This window comes from Palaemon carinicauda, chromosome 1 (assembly GCF_036898095.1).
Source record: "Palaemon carinicauda isolate YSFRI2023 chromosome 1, ASM3689809v2, whole genome shotgun sequence".
Taxonomy (NCBI): domain Eukaryota; kingdom Metazoa; phylum Arthropoda; class Malacostraca; order Decapoda; family Palaemonidae; genus Palaemon; species Palaemon carinicauda.
In genome coordinates, this window is record NC_090725.1 from 13,108,337 (window position 1) to 13,128,373 (window position 20,037).

The 20,037-nt window shown below is 31.3% G+C and overlaps 1 protein-coding gene across 1 annotated transcript in view; it reads left to right on the forward strand.

Annotated features, from left to right (window-relative positions):
- Positions 1-10,717, forward strand: part of LOC137641525 (organic cation transporter protein-like) — a 34,761-nt gene extending 24,044 nt beyond the window's left edge. Inside the window, exons 10-13 of the mRNA XM_068374164.1 lie at positions 1,338-1,597; positions 2,734-2,918; positions 8,882-9,033; positions 10,429-10,717. Of these exons, the coding sequence (XP_068230265.1) occupies positions 1,338-1,597; positions 2,734-2,918; positions 8,882-9,033; positions 10,429-10,480 (649 nt within the window). The 3' untranslated portion in view covers positions 10,481-10,717. The remainder of the gene's footprint in view (positions 1-1,337; positions 1,598-2,733; positions 2,919-8,881; positions 9,034-10,428) is intronic.
- Positions 10,718-20,037: the final 9,320 nt, after the last annotated feature.

The following is a 20,037-nucleotide window of genomic DNA, read 5'->3' on the forward strand; positions in this document are numbered from 1 at the left end:
CACTCCGCAAAATAAGTTTGCGGGCACTCTATCTCTTTATAGATAGGTGCAAAGCTTCTAAGCTTATTCTTATTATTGTTATTAAGTTTATATCAGCTGTGCTTTAAATAAATTAATATCATAATGAGATTCTCAATCTTTACTTTTATTCCCTTCTACCTTGAAATTAAATAGGATAACACCTTGCTATCATCAGTTTTGGCAACCTATTGTAGTAATCAGTTTAGATGCAGCCAGATCCCTGCTAGGATTTTTCAGCGTACCCAAACTTATTTCTACATTTTCTAGCTGTCCTAATTTTGGGCATGAAAATAAATGTTCGGTAGTATCTTCTTCCTCTTTGCACAAGTCACACAAATTATCATCATATTTTCCCCTGAAATTTGCTTTTAAGCTGAGCATATTTTACTGGATACGCCGCGAGCTAACCAAAAAGCCGGATCCCTACGCTATCTGTTATGGTCTCGCAAAAAACGTTATATTGGGAATAGGCTCTCGGAACGTAACTTACTAGCTAGTATTGGTGTATATATATATATATATATATATATATATATATATATATATATATATATATACATATATATATATATATATATATATATATATATATATATATATATATATATAACCTATATAATATACACCTCCTAATATCTGGATTCTCTCTACCTCGGGATCAGAGGCCCAAAGGGGAATCAACTCAAAGATATATAAAAGAAAAAAAAACCGTCTAAAAGGGCAAAATTATCATATATATATATATTAATATTTTATATAAACTGTATATATATACACATATATATAAACACACACACACACACACACACATATATATATATATATATATATATATATATATATAGATATATATATATATATATATATATATATATATATACTGTATATATACATTTCTATGTGTGTGTCTGTGTGTATGGATTTTTTTTGCGACTGAATTGTATGTTTATAAGTATCTAATGCTTCAAAATGTTGCCTCTATTCTATTTTTTAATGATTCAGTTTACTTTGTTGAATCATTATATGATGGATGAAGACTATGATATAATTGTATTGTATATCAAATTCATATCATAGGAAAATTTACCAAATATATTTTGAGTTATTAAACTTTAGAGGAACGTAGAGAGTAATGGCCCCCTTTTTTGTTTTTGTTTCATTTGTTGATGTCGGCTAACCCCCAAAATTAGGGGAAGTGCCTTGGTATATGTATGTATGTATATTTCGTAAAAAAGGACAAATAAACCAATGTATGAAGTAATCAAATCCCAATAAGGATATTTGAACCTGACAACCTCTGCTCTTCTCTCTAACAGAACACCAAAACTTCGGCTAATAACCCTGAGTTTGTATGGAGCTTACTTCATAGTCAACATGGGCTATTACGGCCTCTCTCTGAGTGGAGGAAATCTGAGCAATAATCCATTCGTCTTCATGATTCTCTCTGGCCTGATGGAGGTCCCAGCTTACTCCTTGACGGTCCCAATCGTGGCGCACTTTGGTCGACGTATGCCGACGCTTGTCAGCTTCGCCCTCAGTGGCATTGCCCTTCTAGCCATAGCTCCTACGCCCTCCAGTAAGTAAGGAAAAGTATAACTATTATATAGGATAGGCTTTAAAAAAAAGGAGAAGAGAACAGTATGGTATTCGACATTTTATTGCGATGTAGAGTGACGTCTTGTCAATCTACCAAGCACCAGTACAGTAAGTAGCACTTTGTGAATTAAATTTTGCTTGAAAATGTGTACGCACCTATATACATCTATACTGTATACTACATACTATATATATATATATATATATATATATATATATATATATATTTATATATATATATATATATATATATATATATATATATATATATATATATATATATACATAAATGTATAAATACATCGATATACATATATGTGTGTAAGTTTATATATACGTCCATATACATAGATTTATAAATATAGATAGTTATACATAAGAATATATATATATATATATATATATATATATATATATATATATATATATATAACACGAGCACAATTACATGCATATGTGCATTTATGTATATGTAAACATACACACATATGTACATATATATTATCTATTTATATATAAGTGCATGTATATAGTACACATACACAAAATCATACACACTTACATACATATCTGTATATATGTATATCTAAATAAAAACACATACACACACGCAAATATATATATATATATATATATATATATATATATATATATATATATATATATGTATATATATAATACACACCCACATACACACACACACACACACATATATATATATATATATATATATATATATACATATTAATATAAAATGTTCTAATGGTATCCAAATTTTGAAGATATCATCTATTTGAACAAATTAATCTCCAGTTAGTTTTCAGGATAACACAAAAATATAATTGGGTTTTCCATTCAATGTTTGAAGTCGAAACGTGTTACTTTTTTGTGGCATCCTTCGTCAGGATTGCATTGGTTAGATGATGGAATTGCAGATACAAAAATTTATGGTCACCTTGAAATTATTCATCAAATATTGATAAATGTATATTCATACATATATACACGAACACAAACATAGTCTAATTAAGAATACTGTGATGCAAAATGTAATAAATTAATATTAAAATTAGTCCTACCAATCTTACTTCATCCATGCATATTTACTTCATACAGGTTGTGGATGGCTAATCATGACCTTGGCAATGATAGGAAAATTGTGCATCACATCAGCCTACCAGATCCTAATTTTTTACTCCACCGAACTCTTCCCGACTGAGGTTCGAAGCCGAGGTGTAGGAACTTGCTTCATGATGTCCAGGGTCGGTTCTATCATCTCGCCCTTCATCAATGAAATCCTGGTAGGCGAATTTTCCAGTTGACACATAATTCCATATAATCTGAACAGGTCTTTTCCAGTTGACACATAATTCCTTATTATCTGAACAGGTCTTTTCTAATCTTAACAGGTCTTTTCCAGTTGACACATAATTCCTTATAATTTGAACAGGTCTTTTCTAATCTTAACAGGTCTTTTCCAGTTGACACACAATTCCTTATAATTTGAACAGGTCTTTTCCAGTTGACACATAATTCCTTATAAGCTGAACAGGTCTTTTCCAGTTGACACATAATTCCTTATAATCTGAACAGGTCTTTTCCAGTTGACACATAATTCCTTATAAGCTGAACAGGTCTTTTCCAGTTAACACATAATTCATTATGATCTTAACAGATCTTTTCCAGTTGACACATAATTCTTTATAATTTGAACAGGTCTTTTCCAGTTAACACATAATTCCTTATGATCTTAACAGGTCTTTTCCAGTTGACACATAATTCCTTATAATCTGAACAGGTCTTTTCCAGTTGACACATAATTCCTTATGATCTTAACAGGTCTTTTCCAGTTGACACATAATTCTTTATAATTTGAACAGGTCTTTTCCAGTTAACACATAATTCCTTATGATCTTAACAGGTCTTTTCCAGTTGGCACAATTCCTTATAATCTGAACAGGTCTTTTCCAGTTGACACATAATTCCTTATAAGCTGAACAGGTCTTTTCCAGTTGACACATAATTCCTGAACAGGTCTTTTCCAGTTGACACATAATTCTTTATAAGCTGAACAGGTCTTTCCCAATTTATTTACACGGTATTATGTAATCTCTTCTTTGGCATTTCCTTCTCACTGTTAATCTAGTAACCGAAGATCCACCTGTGTTTCGGGTTGGGAAGGGGGTGGATGTTTGATGTGGTTGGAGAGTGAAGGCAAAAAGATTGTCCTACCTCAAAGGTTAGTTAATCTGGAGGCCATCCAATACGGACATTATATTATAGTTTATTATCTATTTTGTTTGTATTGCCATTAGGGAGAAGAAAGAAATTCTGATTTGATTTATACACTGATTTTGTAATGTATGATCAGTGTATTTAAAAGAAGACTGTGACTCATGTATTATTTTGATTTTCATTTATTTTCAGAGAGAGAGAGAGAGAGAGAGAGAGAGAGAGAGAGAGAGAGAGAGAGAGAGAGAGAGAGAGAGAGATATCGTCATTACAATAAGATTGTATTGTAATGTATTACATTATAAAAAAAAAGAGAGCATTCACTGCTGTAGTCTATTATAAATTTTATGTGCAACTACAACACAGAGTGTAGTCATAAGTAAGGTACGGTAGGCTGATATAATAAACGCACGTAGTTATTCGTCACCTATTATTAATAAGATTCTTTACTCACATATGGATCATAAACACAAAAATGACATATAACAAGAACCCATTTTATATATATATATATATATATATATATATATATATATATATATATATATATATATATATATATGGTGGCCAGAAAAATCGTTGTCTCGGAAAACATGGTCTGGGAAATTAGGTCTCAAAAAACTAAGTCTTCTCAAGCCGCTATACCTGCATTTAAAAAACCTTCATATGTTTTCTTTACATAATGTTTGTCGGGTAATAAATAAAAAAAATAATAACTAAAGATTAATTGGCCAAAAATATTTTTAAAACTTTAGAATTTACTAAATATTCAGTAATTTAGTAATTGAACAGAAAGTCAGCAAAGTTTTTAAAACCAAGTAGTTATAAGTCTCCTTTTTCAGGAAATCATACTTCAGAATGGTATACGGTATCAAGGAGCTTCTCTTACAGCGAAAACTTATTGTCGGCGTTGTACCTTTTCTTAAGATCTAAATCACAAATTCGTCGATAAACATTTTGGCGCATATGAAAGACTCTTCCAAAAGTTTCACAACTAAGAAAATGCTTTCACCCTCTTAGATTTTCATATAATTTCGAGTATTGTATGCAGTTTTACGTATCTCACATCGCTAAATAGCCTTATCTTGTCAGTACTATACATGCGGAAATTATAATACAGTATGTAGTTTTCATCATCGATAAATTTTTCTTTACTTCTTTGAGATTCAACATACTTGAAAGCCGATGCTATGGGTAGGCCTACTGTGTATTTAAAATGGTTAAGAATACACAAACTGCATCCAAGTTTTGATATAAGGAAGGCATATATGTATGGCTTTAACAACTATTCCATTATAATAACATAGTCAAAGACAAACTTTGTAGTTTCCGCGAGTTAACTAGGCAATTGCGAGACCCAATTTTCTGAGAACGAACTTTCTAAAAACCGAGTTTTTTTTTTTTTTTTTTTTTTCTTTTTTTTTTTTATCATGTCTCAATTAATCTTAAATGAACAATTGTCCATTTTATTTACTTTTCTGAAACTCTGTTAGCGTACGTGATAATTTTTTCTACCACTTCATTATTTTATATTTAATGAGATTTAAAGACCGAGTTTTCCTATATATATATGTATATATATATATATATATATATATATATATATATATATATATATATATATATTTATATATATATCTATATATACATATATTTATTTATATAAGTATATATACATGTATATATATATATATATATATATATATATATATATATATATATATATATATATTTATATATGTATACACACACACATATATATACTATATATATATATATATATATATATATATATATATATATATATATATATATATATATATACAGTATATATATATGTATATACATATATATACTGTATATTTATATATATATATATATATATATATATATATATATATATATATATATATATATATATACATATATATACATTGCTGTAAAAATGGGAAATGCGTTATTCTGAATAATTCGCCCGATAATTTGCATTATAACGGGTATTTCATTCAAAATGTATGATCAATGAATAATTCCAATAAATATGCAAAGTTCCTAAAATATTAGCAATTCTGCAATATAAAATTTACTTGAATATCTATTTGATTTTTATCTTTTCACTGCAGTCGCCCTTCTGTTCGTATTTAATTCCCCTTTATAAATACTGAACTAATACCTTTTTTATTTTCACTCTTTTTGTTTATTACTAGTGAGTTTTCTTTTAAATAATATAGCTCTTAATTACAGTGGGTAATTTGCATAATTACTAATAAACAGCAAAAAAGTTCATAAAACTCCACTCTCAGCAAAACTTTCGTTCAGGAAACTATTCCACTAAAAGCATAAAGTAGTCACGAGAACTCATTTAATAGGTAAAATATAGAATAATTACACAAGAAATGTAAATGAATAAAATGCAATTGTATTTTTATAATAAAAGAAAAAAAATAGGTGAAATATTTCAGTGTCACAGCAAAATCTTTTATAATTTTGCATTTCCCTATCCGATATCGAGACATCTAACGCTTGGTTTTCTAGCCTTTTCTTTTCGAAGAATTGCAAAAACACTCCTATTTGAGAAAGTTTTATGGTTGCTAATTTTTCATTTGTTTTGTTATATATAAAGTGTCTCCCACTACGTCCATTTGCTAAGTGAATAAATTGAAGACTTTCAAATAAATCTTGGGCACAAATGCAACGAAGGAACGTGCGCTTTTTCACTGCTGTGCCTTCCACTGTTATTTTCATTGCATCATACTTTTTTAAGGAGTCGATAATCCTTTTATTTGCAGTCTTCTTAACATTGCGCCTAGACTTTATAATAAACTGCCAACTGAAATGAAGGACCTAAAGGGAGCAATTGAATTTAAGAAGAAACTAAAGACATTACTTTTCACAAGATCATATGATTTGGAAGATGCTACAATCGAAGAATTGTATAAACTATAATGAAAATGTTTCGTTAGATGATTAATATGGACCCGCCCGAGAAGTAGTTCACTCGACTTCAGTGGAGGGTTGGATTTAAACCCAAAACAAAAAACAAGAACAAGATTAGTTGACTGAGAATCGTGTTGTACACCTATCTTTGTATCAAGCCAGATGTATTGCTTAATTTTTTATTTATTCCCCACGAGTGACGAATAAAATTACAGCTTCCTTTTTTCCATCTAAATGTTTAAACATATGACGTCACTGTTATTGATTCTTGAGTAACTACTATAACGAAAACGTCAACTAATTACTTACGTAGCTTTTAGGAATTATTTAAATTTACTGGAATTTAAGTTATTTTGCATAATAACGACGTTTATAACCGTTATTTTCCAAAATTACTAAGATTTAAGTATCTATATATATTTACTAGAATTTTTCAGTAATTATGCATATTAACGGAAGTATCCGTTAGTATGCAAATTTACAAGGAATTGTGTTACCCATCCCAACTTTTAAAAAACTGACTAATCTTTTTAGATAATATATTCAGACTAAAGGCTGCTGTATTCAATGTTCCACAGGAGACAACATACCTTATATCTCATTACCATACCTATGTAGTTAACACAATGAAATGTTGAGTGATAAACTTGGAAAGGCTCTTAGCAACTTGTCCCTAAGTTTGTTATTAATTCCTTACACACACACACACACACACACACATATATATATACATATATATATATATATATATATATATATATATATATATATATATATATATACAGATATATACATATATACAGTATATATGTGTGTATGTATATACGCATGAATATATATATATATATATATATATATATATATATATATATATGCATATATATGTATATATGTGTGTATATATATATATATATATATATATAAATTGACATACATATATATACACATATATATATATATATATATATATATATATATATATATAAAGTATATATATGTATATATATATGTATATATATATATATATATATATATATATATATATATATAAATTGCTACCTCAGTTTATGATCTAAGACCGAATCACATCACGAATCCGTGAAATAATCATAAACCATGTATTAGTGAAATTTTCTTATGCATAGAATTTTAGAAATATATATTTGCCAATGAGTTCTTCTCGCCAAACACTAACGGAGAAGAGATAAAGAAGCTTTTATCAGTAGATAAATCAAATCCAATTGACGTAATAGTTATTGATGTCCTTAGTTTAATCTCTTGATCATTTACTATTTTACATACCGTAACAACATAGCAGAATAATTTATCATAGATTATTATTGCTAACAATATTCATCCTCATCTCCTACACCTACTGACGCAAAGGGCCTTAGTTAGAATTCGCCAGTCGTCTCTATCTTCCCTCAGTTAGATAGGCACTGCGCATCACAAGGAAGTGGCTATCCTTTGATGAATGTAGCCAATGAATCCTATGTGGATTTAGCCAGCTAACGATGTTACTGATTTAAATCTGTTTTGGTTCATATCTTACCATTTTACACACCGCAAGAACATAGCAGAATAATTTTTCATAGATTATTATTGCTAACAATATTCATTCTCATCTCCTACACCTACTGACGCAAAGGGCCTCAGTTAGAATTCGCCAGTCGTCTCTATCTTGCCTCAGTTAGATAGGCACTGCGCATCACAAGGAAGCGGCCATCCTTTGATGAATGTAGCCAATGAATCCTATGTGGATTTAGCCAGCTAACAATATTACTGATTTAAATCTGTTTTGGTTCATATCTTACTATTTTACACACCGCAAGAACATAGCAGAATAATTTATCATAGATTATTATTGCTAACAATATTCATCCTCATCTCCTACACCTACTGACGCAAAGGGCCTCAGTTAGAATTCGCCAGTCGTCTCTATCTTGCCTCAGTTAGATAGGCACTGCGCATCACAAGGAAGTGGCCATCCTTTGATGAATGTAGCCAATGAATCCTATGTGGATTTAGCCAGCTAACAATATTACTGATTTAAATCTGTTAATGGTTCATATCTTATATTTTCCCATCTCAATAGGGATCATTATACCCATGGGCACCGTCGGCTGTCTTTGGTTCCTCGGCCATTGTAGCAAGTCTGGTAATGCTGATTTTGCCAGAAACATTAGGGGTCGCTCTTCCAGACACCGTGGCAGAATTAGAATCCAGAGAGACACAGCCCCAAAAGAGGTAAGAACTTACTTTCTCTTCAGTGTTTATCCTACTTATTTCAATTTACTTATCAGTTCTGGGGTGCTTCCATGTAGCCAAAACCTTTAGAGAAGTCGAACTTAGGGGTTATATTTAAGTTTCTTCAATTTAAAGTATGGGTAAAGCCGTAATATATGCGAAGACTGCCATATTGGCAACGGTTCGAGTATTAACAACTTTAGTATTATCTGTAATGAAATAATTATCACAAACCGTAGATAAAAGTTAATTTTTCTTAGCTTAGAAATAAGAAGAGCCATATGCTACACATGTATGCAGTAAATATCTTCAAAGCCTTACGTTATACAGGTATTCCTAATGTTACGATTAAGTAGAATCTTACGGTTCTAGGCACTTAATCACATATAACCTAACTCAATAAATAACAAAAACAGCCATTGCAATAGGCTTCTTGAATGTATAATATATCTTTATCCATGCATGGGAAAGTCATGATAGGAAAATGGTTTTTTACCCATAGGTTTTGCGTCTGTTTACCGTGATAGGATAGCTCGAGGATGGGAGAGGTTAGGAGGTATAGTGGAAAAGAGCAGGAAACATTTTGCAAATAAAGTGCCGTAGGAATTAGAATGAATTGGGCAGACCCAAACGCCCTGTATTAAACAAAGGTTTGGGTGCTTTTAGTTGTCTCCTGAACGTCCTACCTTTGCCTGTTTACTTTTCTTTGTGAATATTTTCAAATGAAAACATTGCTATAAATTACGTAAATTAACATAAAATAATATCACTCTTGAAATTATCTTGAAAACAAAATCCTAAACATTACTCCAAACCCTATGAAAAGGCATAAAATCACATTCTTAGTTATTGAGATAATAATACCAAATAAGGCACCATTTTTTTTTTATATATTCCTACAAATTAAACTTGAGGATAACATGCAGGTGTAAAGTGACTCCCCCCTCATTTTATGCAAATTCAATCCTCCAAATAATAATAATAATAATAATAATAATAATAATAATAATAATAATAATAATAATAATAGGGAAGTGGGGAATATGGGGAATGGAAGAGTACCCCTGGATACAATCCAGTTTATAGCTCAAAGGCAGGTACTCGGGATGGGAAAGATTAAGGAAATAGGGAGAAAGAGAAGTACAGGAGAACAATAAAAGAGAGGGGCAGACCCTCTTGCGATATTTGGGAATTGGTATTATTATTTCCAATATCTTCCAAATGGTAATCTATTTGATCAGTGATTTAAGTGGTTGTGTAAGAAATGGTGAGAACTACAGAAACATTCATTCTTCCGCTTTTTCAGTTGTCCGTCAACACTAGTTGTCAGAAATCCATGAAATGATTTAAAAGTCACGAATGTTAACTTTCATGCTTTGTGATTTTCCTTTTCAGGTCATGGTTACGTGTTCCAACTTCGGAGAAGGAGAGTAGAGAGGCCAAATAATACTTATCAATAAAAAGAAGGATGTAAGCTGCAATGAAGAGGCAGCGACAGTATATAAGGACACTTCAGAGGGAAGATGTTCGAATATATTAAATAAAAAGTACCTTTCCTTATTCCGATAATTTTGTCAAAGCATTATTACATGATGGAAGCTGATATAAAAAAGAAGGCAAAAGAAATTCAGTGTTTCATGTAGCTTCTTTCTTTTCCCTGGACCATGAATAAACTTTTCTTAAATATGTTTGTTTACATCTAAACTTTTGTGAGGCTAAGCCCAGATTCAGATACAGGTAGTCTTTAGAGGGTGTTATTGGAAAAGCTTTGGCGTATTTCCTGATAATTCCCACAATCCTTTGTAGATCTAAGAATCAATGGACAGTCGATTGTTGTGGGATGCCGTGAAGAAAATGTTATTAGACAGTTAACGTGATAAGAAAATAATTATTTAAAAGGAAAAGCTTAATGCCGATAGAGATATTGCGTTTGAATATAAATGCCCTTTTTTTAATATTTACAGAAAAAAGTGAGTCCTGATTTACTGTTGTTTATTTTAATGATTTACTGTTTATTTCAATGATTCACTATTGTTTGTTTATTTCAATTATTTACTATTGTTTATTTCCATGATTTAATGATGTTTATTTCCATGATTTAATGATGTTTATTTCAATGATTTATTGTTGTTTGTTTATTTCAGTGATTTAATCTTGTCTATTTCAATGATTTAACGCTCTTTATTTTAATGATTTACTGTTGCTCAATAACTTCCTGTTGTGGAAAAAAGTGAGTCCTGTTATACCAGCTTCGACTTCGACAATATTTTGGGGAGAGTCGAGTACGTTATTTCAGTGATTTAATCTTGTCTATTTCAATGATTTAATGCTCTTTATTTTAATGATTTACTGTTGCTCAATAACTTCCTGTTGTGGAAAAAAGTAAATCCTGTTATACCAGCTTTGACTTCGACAATATTTTGGGGAGAGTCGAGTACGTTTTAGGGCTGCCCTTTTGGCGCGGATCATTTGGCTTGGCCATTTTGGTAATAAACAGTTTTGGCTCTCGTTGTTTTAGCGATAAAAGGTTTTGGTGTTCGTTATGTTGGCGATGAGCTCTTTTGACGGTAATTAAAAAAAAATAGTTTTGAGGTTGATTTAACCACCTGTAGTTTAATCTTCGTAATTAACTACTGATAAATATCTATATTTTCTTAAATTTCTACATTTATTCAAGTCTTTATTTCTTTTTATCTTAGTTTCTTATGTATTTTTTTGAAATTATAAACAGATAAATAATAGCAAATAAGAAAATTAGATTTAATTTTAGCAATACGATATGATAATAAGATAATACAAACAAATTTAAACGATTTTACCAACCGTTTAATGCACTTCACAGTTGTATACCAAACCACTTGAATATTCTAGTAGTTCTCGTGAAACAAACTGCTGTACTATACTGAAAATGCGATCATCAGCCCTAATGCATTTCAACGTTTCCTATTTGGAGCATTTGCAGCAATCAATTGTTCATAATACGCATTGCGTCCTTTTTTAATTCTCTTTAGACCATTGATGGATTTCCATAAAACTGCATGGTTTATTCCTAGTTCTGAACATATTTTTTTTCTGTGTGTAGCTTCAGTTTGATTTTTTGTTCGGTCCTCACCAGATATAGTTCGACTATATATAATCCATATATTTGTATGGAAAAGTAGTGGATGTTACCCATTTCCTCTTCTTGGTGGTCTTCTTACATAATTATCTTTTACCCAATTTATCGACGCCTGAAGTTCATTCGATAAATATTCTCTTTGACCCAATTTTTCAACGCCTGAAGTTCATTAGATAAATATTCTCTTTTACCCAATTTTTCAACGACTGAAGTTCATTAGATAAATATTCTCTTTTACCCAATTTTTCAACGACTGAAGTTCATTAGATAAATATTCTCTTTTACCCAATTTTTCAACGCCTGAAGTTCATTAGATAAATATTCTCTTTTACCCAATTTTTCAACGACTGAAGTTCATTAGATAAATATTCTCTTTTACCCAATTTTTCAACGCCTGAAGTTCATTAGATAAATATTCCAATAAAACATCGATGTGTTCATCCATGTGCGCTGTTAAAAATATGCCGTAAATTAACGATAATAATCCTGGAATAAATGTTCCCAGACATTTACCGTTTTAAAAACGGATATACTGACGTTAAGAAGTGATATTACCCTCACCAACCCGTAGAAGACAATAACAAAGTAGGGTGAAACCACGGTCGCCTGTATCTTACTAAAATGCGGCTGAGAACTATCTTTTTACGGAAAATTTCCGAATGAAATTACGGTTTTTTTTATAGTGTGGGAAACAGGTACAAAAAATAAACCAACGATCACTTTAGCTTTTACGACGAAGTCAGGATCATTTAATTATTCTATGAATGTTGGATACCAAGGTGTTTCAGAAGCTTATGAATATCATAAGTAAAATGAAAGAAACATGTTCAGATCCACTCCGGGAAAATATGCTTCCTTTATATAAAAAGCTGCTTGCTTATAATCCCTATAAATGCTTTTTGGTTGTAAGTCTGCAGGCAAATCAATTATTTTTTTCAAACATTTTAATGTTTGTTGTTTGTGATTTATTAGGTAATAAAACATAGGGTAGAGGAATAACTCATTCATCTCTTCTTGTCAAAATAACATAAACCTGAGAAAATAACGAAGAGGCAGCGACTGTATAAGGACACTTCAGAGGGAAGATGTTCGGATATATATCAAATAAAAAGTACCTTTCCTTATTCCGATAATTTTGTCAAGCATCATTACGTTCCATCCACATGCCACACTGGTTTTATGGATACATATATACATATATTCTTTTGTACAAGACAAATATAGGATTATATAAAGTGGTTTTATAAAGTATTGCAAGGACAAGTCTGTACGTAAGTGCAAGAAGAATAAACTCACATACTTGAAAACATTTATTCTTCCTGTTTAAAAATCCTACTTCCACCTCCTCGTGGTAAACAGGGAACTACACATGATATCATCTGGTTAACGGAAGAAGTGAGCGAACTTAATGAACGTATGAACAATCGGACGTAGAGGTGAGTGATAAAATGCGCTTTTGACTTACTATTCTGCCGCACTTTTGATAGCAAAATATCTGCATCGTTTGTCGCGCTTTTGATATGACAATCCGTGCTTTCGTAAAGTGCCGCTCTGAACAATTGCTGTTGTCTACTCGACTGATACAATTGATCCTCAGATATTAGTTTATATATGACATGTCTGTTTTGACGTTGTTACTTATTTTAGAATGATTTATTGTTAATTTGTTCTCTTCATTTATTCATTTCCTTATTTCCTTTCCTCACTGGGCTATTTTTCCCTGTTGGAGCCCCTGGGCTTATAGCATCTTGCTTTTCCAACTAGGGTTGAAGCTTGGATGGTAATAATAATAATAATAATAATAATAATAATAATATTACTAGATAGTGACGCTAAGGATTCCGTCTCATTACTTGTATTATAATCAGTATAATGTAGATTGATGATATGGGATATGAAAAGGTTAACCTAATTCTTATTAATACCTGGAAATAGAAACCTACATTATTTTCATGAAATCGTAGATTAAAATATGTAACTGGGGAAACCTACTTGGGGTTTTATCTTTATTCAAAAGTAATTACAATAACAGCTGGCTGATAAATTATTACAGCACTATCACTTGAGTTTAGTCTTGGTTTTATACTATGCTGGAAGTAATGATATATAATGATCTTCATCGTCATTTTTTGTCGTTCTTGTAAGCAGTATTATCATAGTTTTTTTCTAGCATATGAAAAATTCTTAGGAAAGAATGCCCTGAGCCACCTAATCTAAATGGGATTGAAATCACTTAATGTTGTTTATGGTTATTCCTGGGAAATAGAACTACCAAAAATCAGAGAGGCTCTAAAATGTACCATAAAGAAATCAAATCACGTATCTATCAAGGATGTCTAGATGATAAAGTGCAACGGACTAAACACCTGCTAAGAGATTAATTACCATACGTGGAAGCTGATATTACGATGTATCCATAACATATTCAGAAAGCGGACAGTATCGAATATATCATTGGCATGACATCAGATAGATTGATCAGCGGATGTGTAACCATACAAGATTTATTATGCAGAATTGAATCTGTGAATATTGTATTCGGTCTGGCGATCAATTACACACAAGTTAACAGTAATCACACTTATATAACGGACGATTTTTACCAAAATACCAATACATGCTCATTTATTCAATTTACATAAGCGTTACATCACATCATTGTCCACTTACATAAAACATTGTCCACTAAAAAGCGGTCTCACATTTTTTCATCAAGTTTCAGGTAATTTGTTCGTATGAAACTATGGTATTGATAAGAATAACGATAATATCAATTATAAATATACTAATGATGATGATAATTTTATAAGAGCCACGTATCTTGTTGGAGGTTTTGTTCGTGTTAAGGACACTCCAAAATCAAACCATTGTTCTCTAATCTTGGATAGTGTCATAGGCTCAGTACCATGGTCTTCCACTGTCTTGGGGTAGTTCTGTTGCTTGAGGGTACACTTAGGCATACTTTTCTATCTTATTTCTCTTCCTCTTACTTTTTTAAGACTTTAAAGTCTATAAATGAAAGATATATTTTAATGTTAATGTTCTCAATATATTTTATATTATTCATTATTTCTTTCGTAGTTTATTTCCTTATTTCCTTTCCCCACAGAGCTATTTTCCCTTTTGGAGTACTTGGGCTTATAGCACCCTGCTTTTCCAAATATGGTTGTAGCTCAGCAAATGATAATAATGATAATAATAATAATAATAATAATAATAATAAGTGGTGATAATGATTTTTCCCGAGTTGCTTTCTTGTTCTGATGCCTCAAATTGAAAAAGCCATCCTATTACCCTGTCCCTTCCCTCTGTCATTCGTGAATCATGTTTAAACCAAAATTTTCATTATTATTTCAATTCTTGACACAATGCTAATTATTTTCCTTAAAGGAAAATTTATTTTTTGGAACAGGCCTTATTGTTGTTTCATAAATTAGGCATATTCTTCCTTTTAAAAGGGTATTATTTTCTTTCATTGAAACAAGGCTTGTTTAGTTATTTGAAACAAGGCTTGTCACCGTTCCTTGAAATGGACATTTTTCATTCCTTGGACCAAGGCTTATTTTCATGTATTGAATTTTTGTTCTTCCCTTGAAACAAGATGTATTGAAATATTGTAATTTCTTGAAAGAAGATTTTTTCTCATGTTTTTAATCAAAGCTTAACTTTATTCATTGAAGCTAGACCTATTCTCATTCTTTGTAAAACTACGTGTTCTCAATGCTTGAAGCGTTTTTTAATAATTTCTTGAAAGAAAACATATTACTTATTTCCTGAAACAATACTTGTTTTCATTTCTGGAAACAAATCTTATTCAGATTCCTCGAAATAGCTTTTTTTTTTCCTTTGAAACAAGGTTTTTTCTCCTCATTTCTTGAAATAAGGTCAGTTCACAATTTTTGAAAGATGCATTATTTTCATTCCTTGAACCTAGGTTCATTTAGAATTATTGCTAGAACTCTACTTATCATATTCGAAAATAGGGTTATTTCCGTTTCCTGAAACCGGCTTATTGACATTCCTTGAAACAAGGCTCATTTTCATTCCTTTGAAATAAGGCTTATTGCAATTCCTTGAAACTAGACCAATTCGCAGTCCTTGATATAAGACTTTTTCTCATTCCTTGAAACATGACTTGTACTTATTCTTTGAAACAAAGCTTCTTCATATTCCATTAGATAAGGCATATTCTTATTCTTTTAATAAAGGTTGATTAATTATCTATCCTTAACCTGGCTCATTATTGTTCCCTGAAATAAGTGCTATCACCTGTTCCTTTACACCAGATTAATTCACATTTCTTAAAGGAAGGTTTATTTTACTGCCTTGGAACAAAACTTATTCTACTGCCTTGGAACAAGACTTATTTTACTACCTTGAAAGAAGACTTATTTTACTGCTTTGGAAAATGACTTATTTTACTGCCTTGGAACAAGACTTTATCTTTCCTTGAAACAAGGCTATATGAATTCGACTTCAGTAGCTTTGCAGTAGATCGGCACGAGGAGCGTGAGAGGCTATGGATCAACTGTGAAACACCTGTCGGCGCATGGAACCAGGTGTCCACTAGTGTGGCACCTACCATTATTAACCTCACTGAGGAGGGTGGCATTTGGAGTCATCAAGGGTGACGTCTTCTCATCGGAGAGACGTGCAGGATGTCCTTGATACAACGATTATCTCGCTCCTTCTAACAAGACTTGCTCTTATCCCTTTGTAGAGGTACTTTTTATTTTCTTAACCTTTGAATAAGTCCTTTTTATTCCTTTAAGCACTTATTATTCTCCGTCCTAAAAATAAAGTTTATTCTAGTTTCTTGATTCTATGGTGATTCTCAACTTTTGGAAATGGCCTTTTGCATTGCCTTGAAAGAAGGCAATTTTCCATCCATGAAACTAGGCTCATTCTCATTTCTTGAAATAAGACTTATACTCATTTCTTAAAACAAGGGTTATGCTTTTACCTTGATACAATGCTTATTCTTATGACTTGGAGGAAGGCTTATTTCGATTCCTTGAAAAAAGGCTAGTAATAATTCCTTGACAAACTTGTCTAAATCTTATTTCTTTAAATGACCTCTCTTATACCTTGAAATAAGGCTTATTCTCATCCCATAGACATAGAGCATCTCTTGTTCTCTCACATTGAAAGAAACTTATCTCAGTCCATGAATCAGAGCCAGTTGTCATTCTTTAAAGCATGTTATATCATTGCTTAGTGAATCAAGTCTCATTTCCATTTCTTGAAACAAGACTTCTCGAAAACGAACCTAGTTCTTATTTGGTGAATCAAGACATTTGAGTCTCATTCATAGAAAAGAAGCCTTTTCTTATACTTTGAAGAAATGCTTATTCATATTTTTTGATAAAAGGCTTTTTCTCTTTCCTTTAAACAATTCTCATTTCATTCATAAAAGCAAACCCTTCTTATTCCTTGAGATTATGCTTATTTGAATATCTCTAAACAAGGTCCATTCTCATTCTTTGAAAAAGATCTTCAATACAAGGCCGTTTTACAATTCTTGAAACAAGTCTCATTGTTATTCCTTTAAAGAAGTGTTATTCTAACTTTTTAAAACAAGGATTATTCTCATTACTTCAAACAAGGTTTGTTCCCCTACATTGAAATAAAGCTTATATCTATTCCTTGAAACAAGTCTTATAACTCATTCCTTGAAGCCTGGTATATTCCTATTTATTGAAGATAGACTTTTTCTCCTTTATGGAAACGAGATTTACTCTTATTCCTTGAAACATAGATATTTGTTGTTATTCAAAACAATGTAAATGTTTATTGTTTGAAACAAGGACTTTTCTCATTTTTAGATTAGTTTTGGTTGTTTAAGATATCAGAAAATAAATTTCTGAAATGCTCCAACTTTAGGTCTGCGACTTAAATAGGTTTAAGAATAATAATGACCTGGCTCGAAGTGTAGTACTTATACAAACAAGTAAAGTAATTAAAATCATACAGATGGCTTACACAAATATACTTTATTGTATATCTAAAGAGAATTTTAATTTTTCCAAAATATTATTTAATGCAATAAATTGGTATCAAGTAGTTTTACTTTGCATAAAAATCTTTACATATTTCATAGTCAGAATTTTCACACTTCGATCTACAGTCGCCTGTAATAAATCTGGAAATTTCAATAATACCACCATGTTACTTTCAGACAAGAGCAATGGTTTATATTATAACATTGGTTTCGATCAACAGATTGATACACTTCTGAGGTAACAGCAGTCTGAAATAAATCTGGAGAAATCTCAATTGAAGTATTCAATTAATGAAATACAAAAGTCACCTAGGTGCTGCTTCCAGACAAGAGGACTGGTCTATATTACAGAACTGGTTTTGATCAACACATTAATACTTGACATGATGTTAAGAGTAGGTTACGTAATAGGATTAAGCTAAGTGATAGACTGAGTTAAAAAAAAAAAACATCGTTCATAAGGTTGTTCAAGAATAGGAATCATCTATATTCAAAGTCAAAAATTGTACTAGACCTAACTCATACAGTAATAGACCAAGTGACAAAAACATCGATCTATAGACTAAACAGTTCAAAATGGTGCTAGATTTAAACACTTCTAGCCTATATCGAGATCAGAGAAAACATCATTTTCACTTTCAGGAAACGAGGGGATACTTGTCATTTGTAGACGAGTATGCAGTAGACTGACAAAGAGCAAGGTCTTTTTTCAATGTTGTCCGACCAGAATGTGTGTCATTTTGCACCGTCCTCTGGCTTAAATACCGTCCATTGGTTTTTATATGTGTAACGTGATCCGTATCTGGTTCCCAAAATGCTTCTTGACAAGGAGCTTTGTGATAAAATTTTACTTTTTCATATTATAGGAAAATTATACATATTCACTTTCTCTAAAAAAATCCACTTTAACAAAGATAAGAGATAATTCCAGAAGTGAAATTCATTTCAAATAACGTCACTTCATCATAAATGCCTCATTTCCCGCATTAAATTTCTACGACATGACAATAGAACACACCGCGTTAGCTTTATTGGAATTCACAATTTATTTATGTTACTGACTTTTATATGACTGGGCCTTTACATAACAAGAACATAATGATAATGATAACAAAAATGAATATTACTACTACACATAGTAATAATTTTAAGCTCTTTTAACATCCATAATCCTCCTCCCTTCGAGACGTTATTCCTAACCCTTATTCCTTTGAACTAATGTTTTTCTCATTTATGTAATCAATGAATGAAGAAGTTTTATCCCTAAAACACGTCTTGAACAAAGGCTAATTTTCAATCCACGAAACAAAGGGCAATGCTATTCGTATTGATTTAAATAAGGCTTATTCTTTTATACAAAAATAATTATAAAAAGCTTATTTTCATTTCTTGAAAGAAAGCTTAGTCTCCTTGAAGCAGGGCTTGCTTTCATTCCTTGAATTAGACTTATTGCTATTCCTCTATTCCTATTCTTATTCTTTGAATCAAGGTGAGTTTTCACGCTTATTCTAATTCATTGAACCACTAACAGCTCTCATATCTTAGAACAAGACATGGGATCGCTTCAAATGAAAGGATGTTACGCGCGGGAAACTTTTCTCTCGTTAGGAGGCATGTATTTTCCCAAGTGGTCTCGTAGTTTCTATAAACCACTACACTGGAACCACGCTGGTTAGCAGTGGACAGGGCTAGTGAATCACTGGCGCTTGGAAATTCTTCCGAGAGGGCCTCGCGTGAAGGGCCTCATTGATCGTTATTGATTTTTAATCAATGCAAACAAAACCGCGCGGTATCAAACCACTCACGTGAAACAAGCTTTATTCTCATTATTTGAATCAAGGCATAGTTTCATTTCTGGAAAAAGGGCTTCTCCTTCCTGTAAACT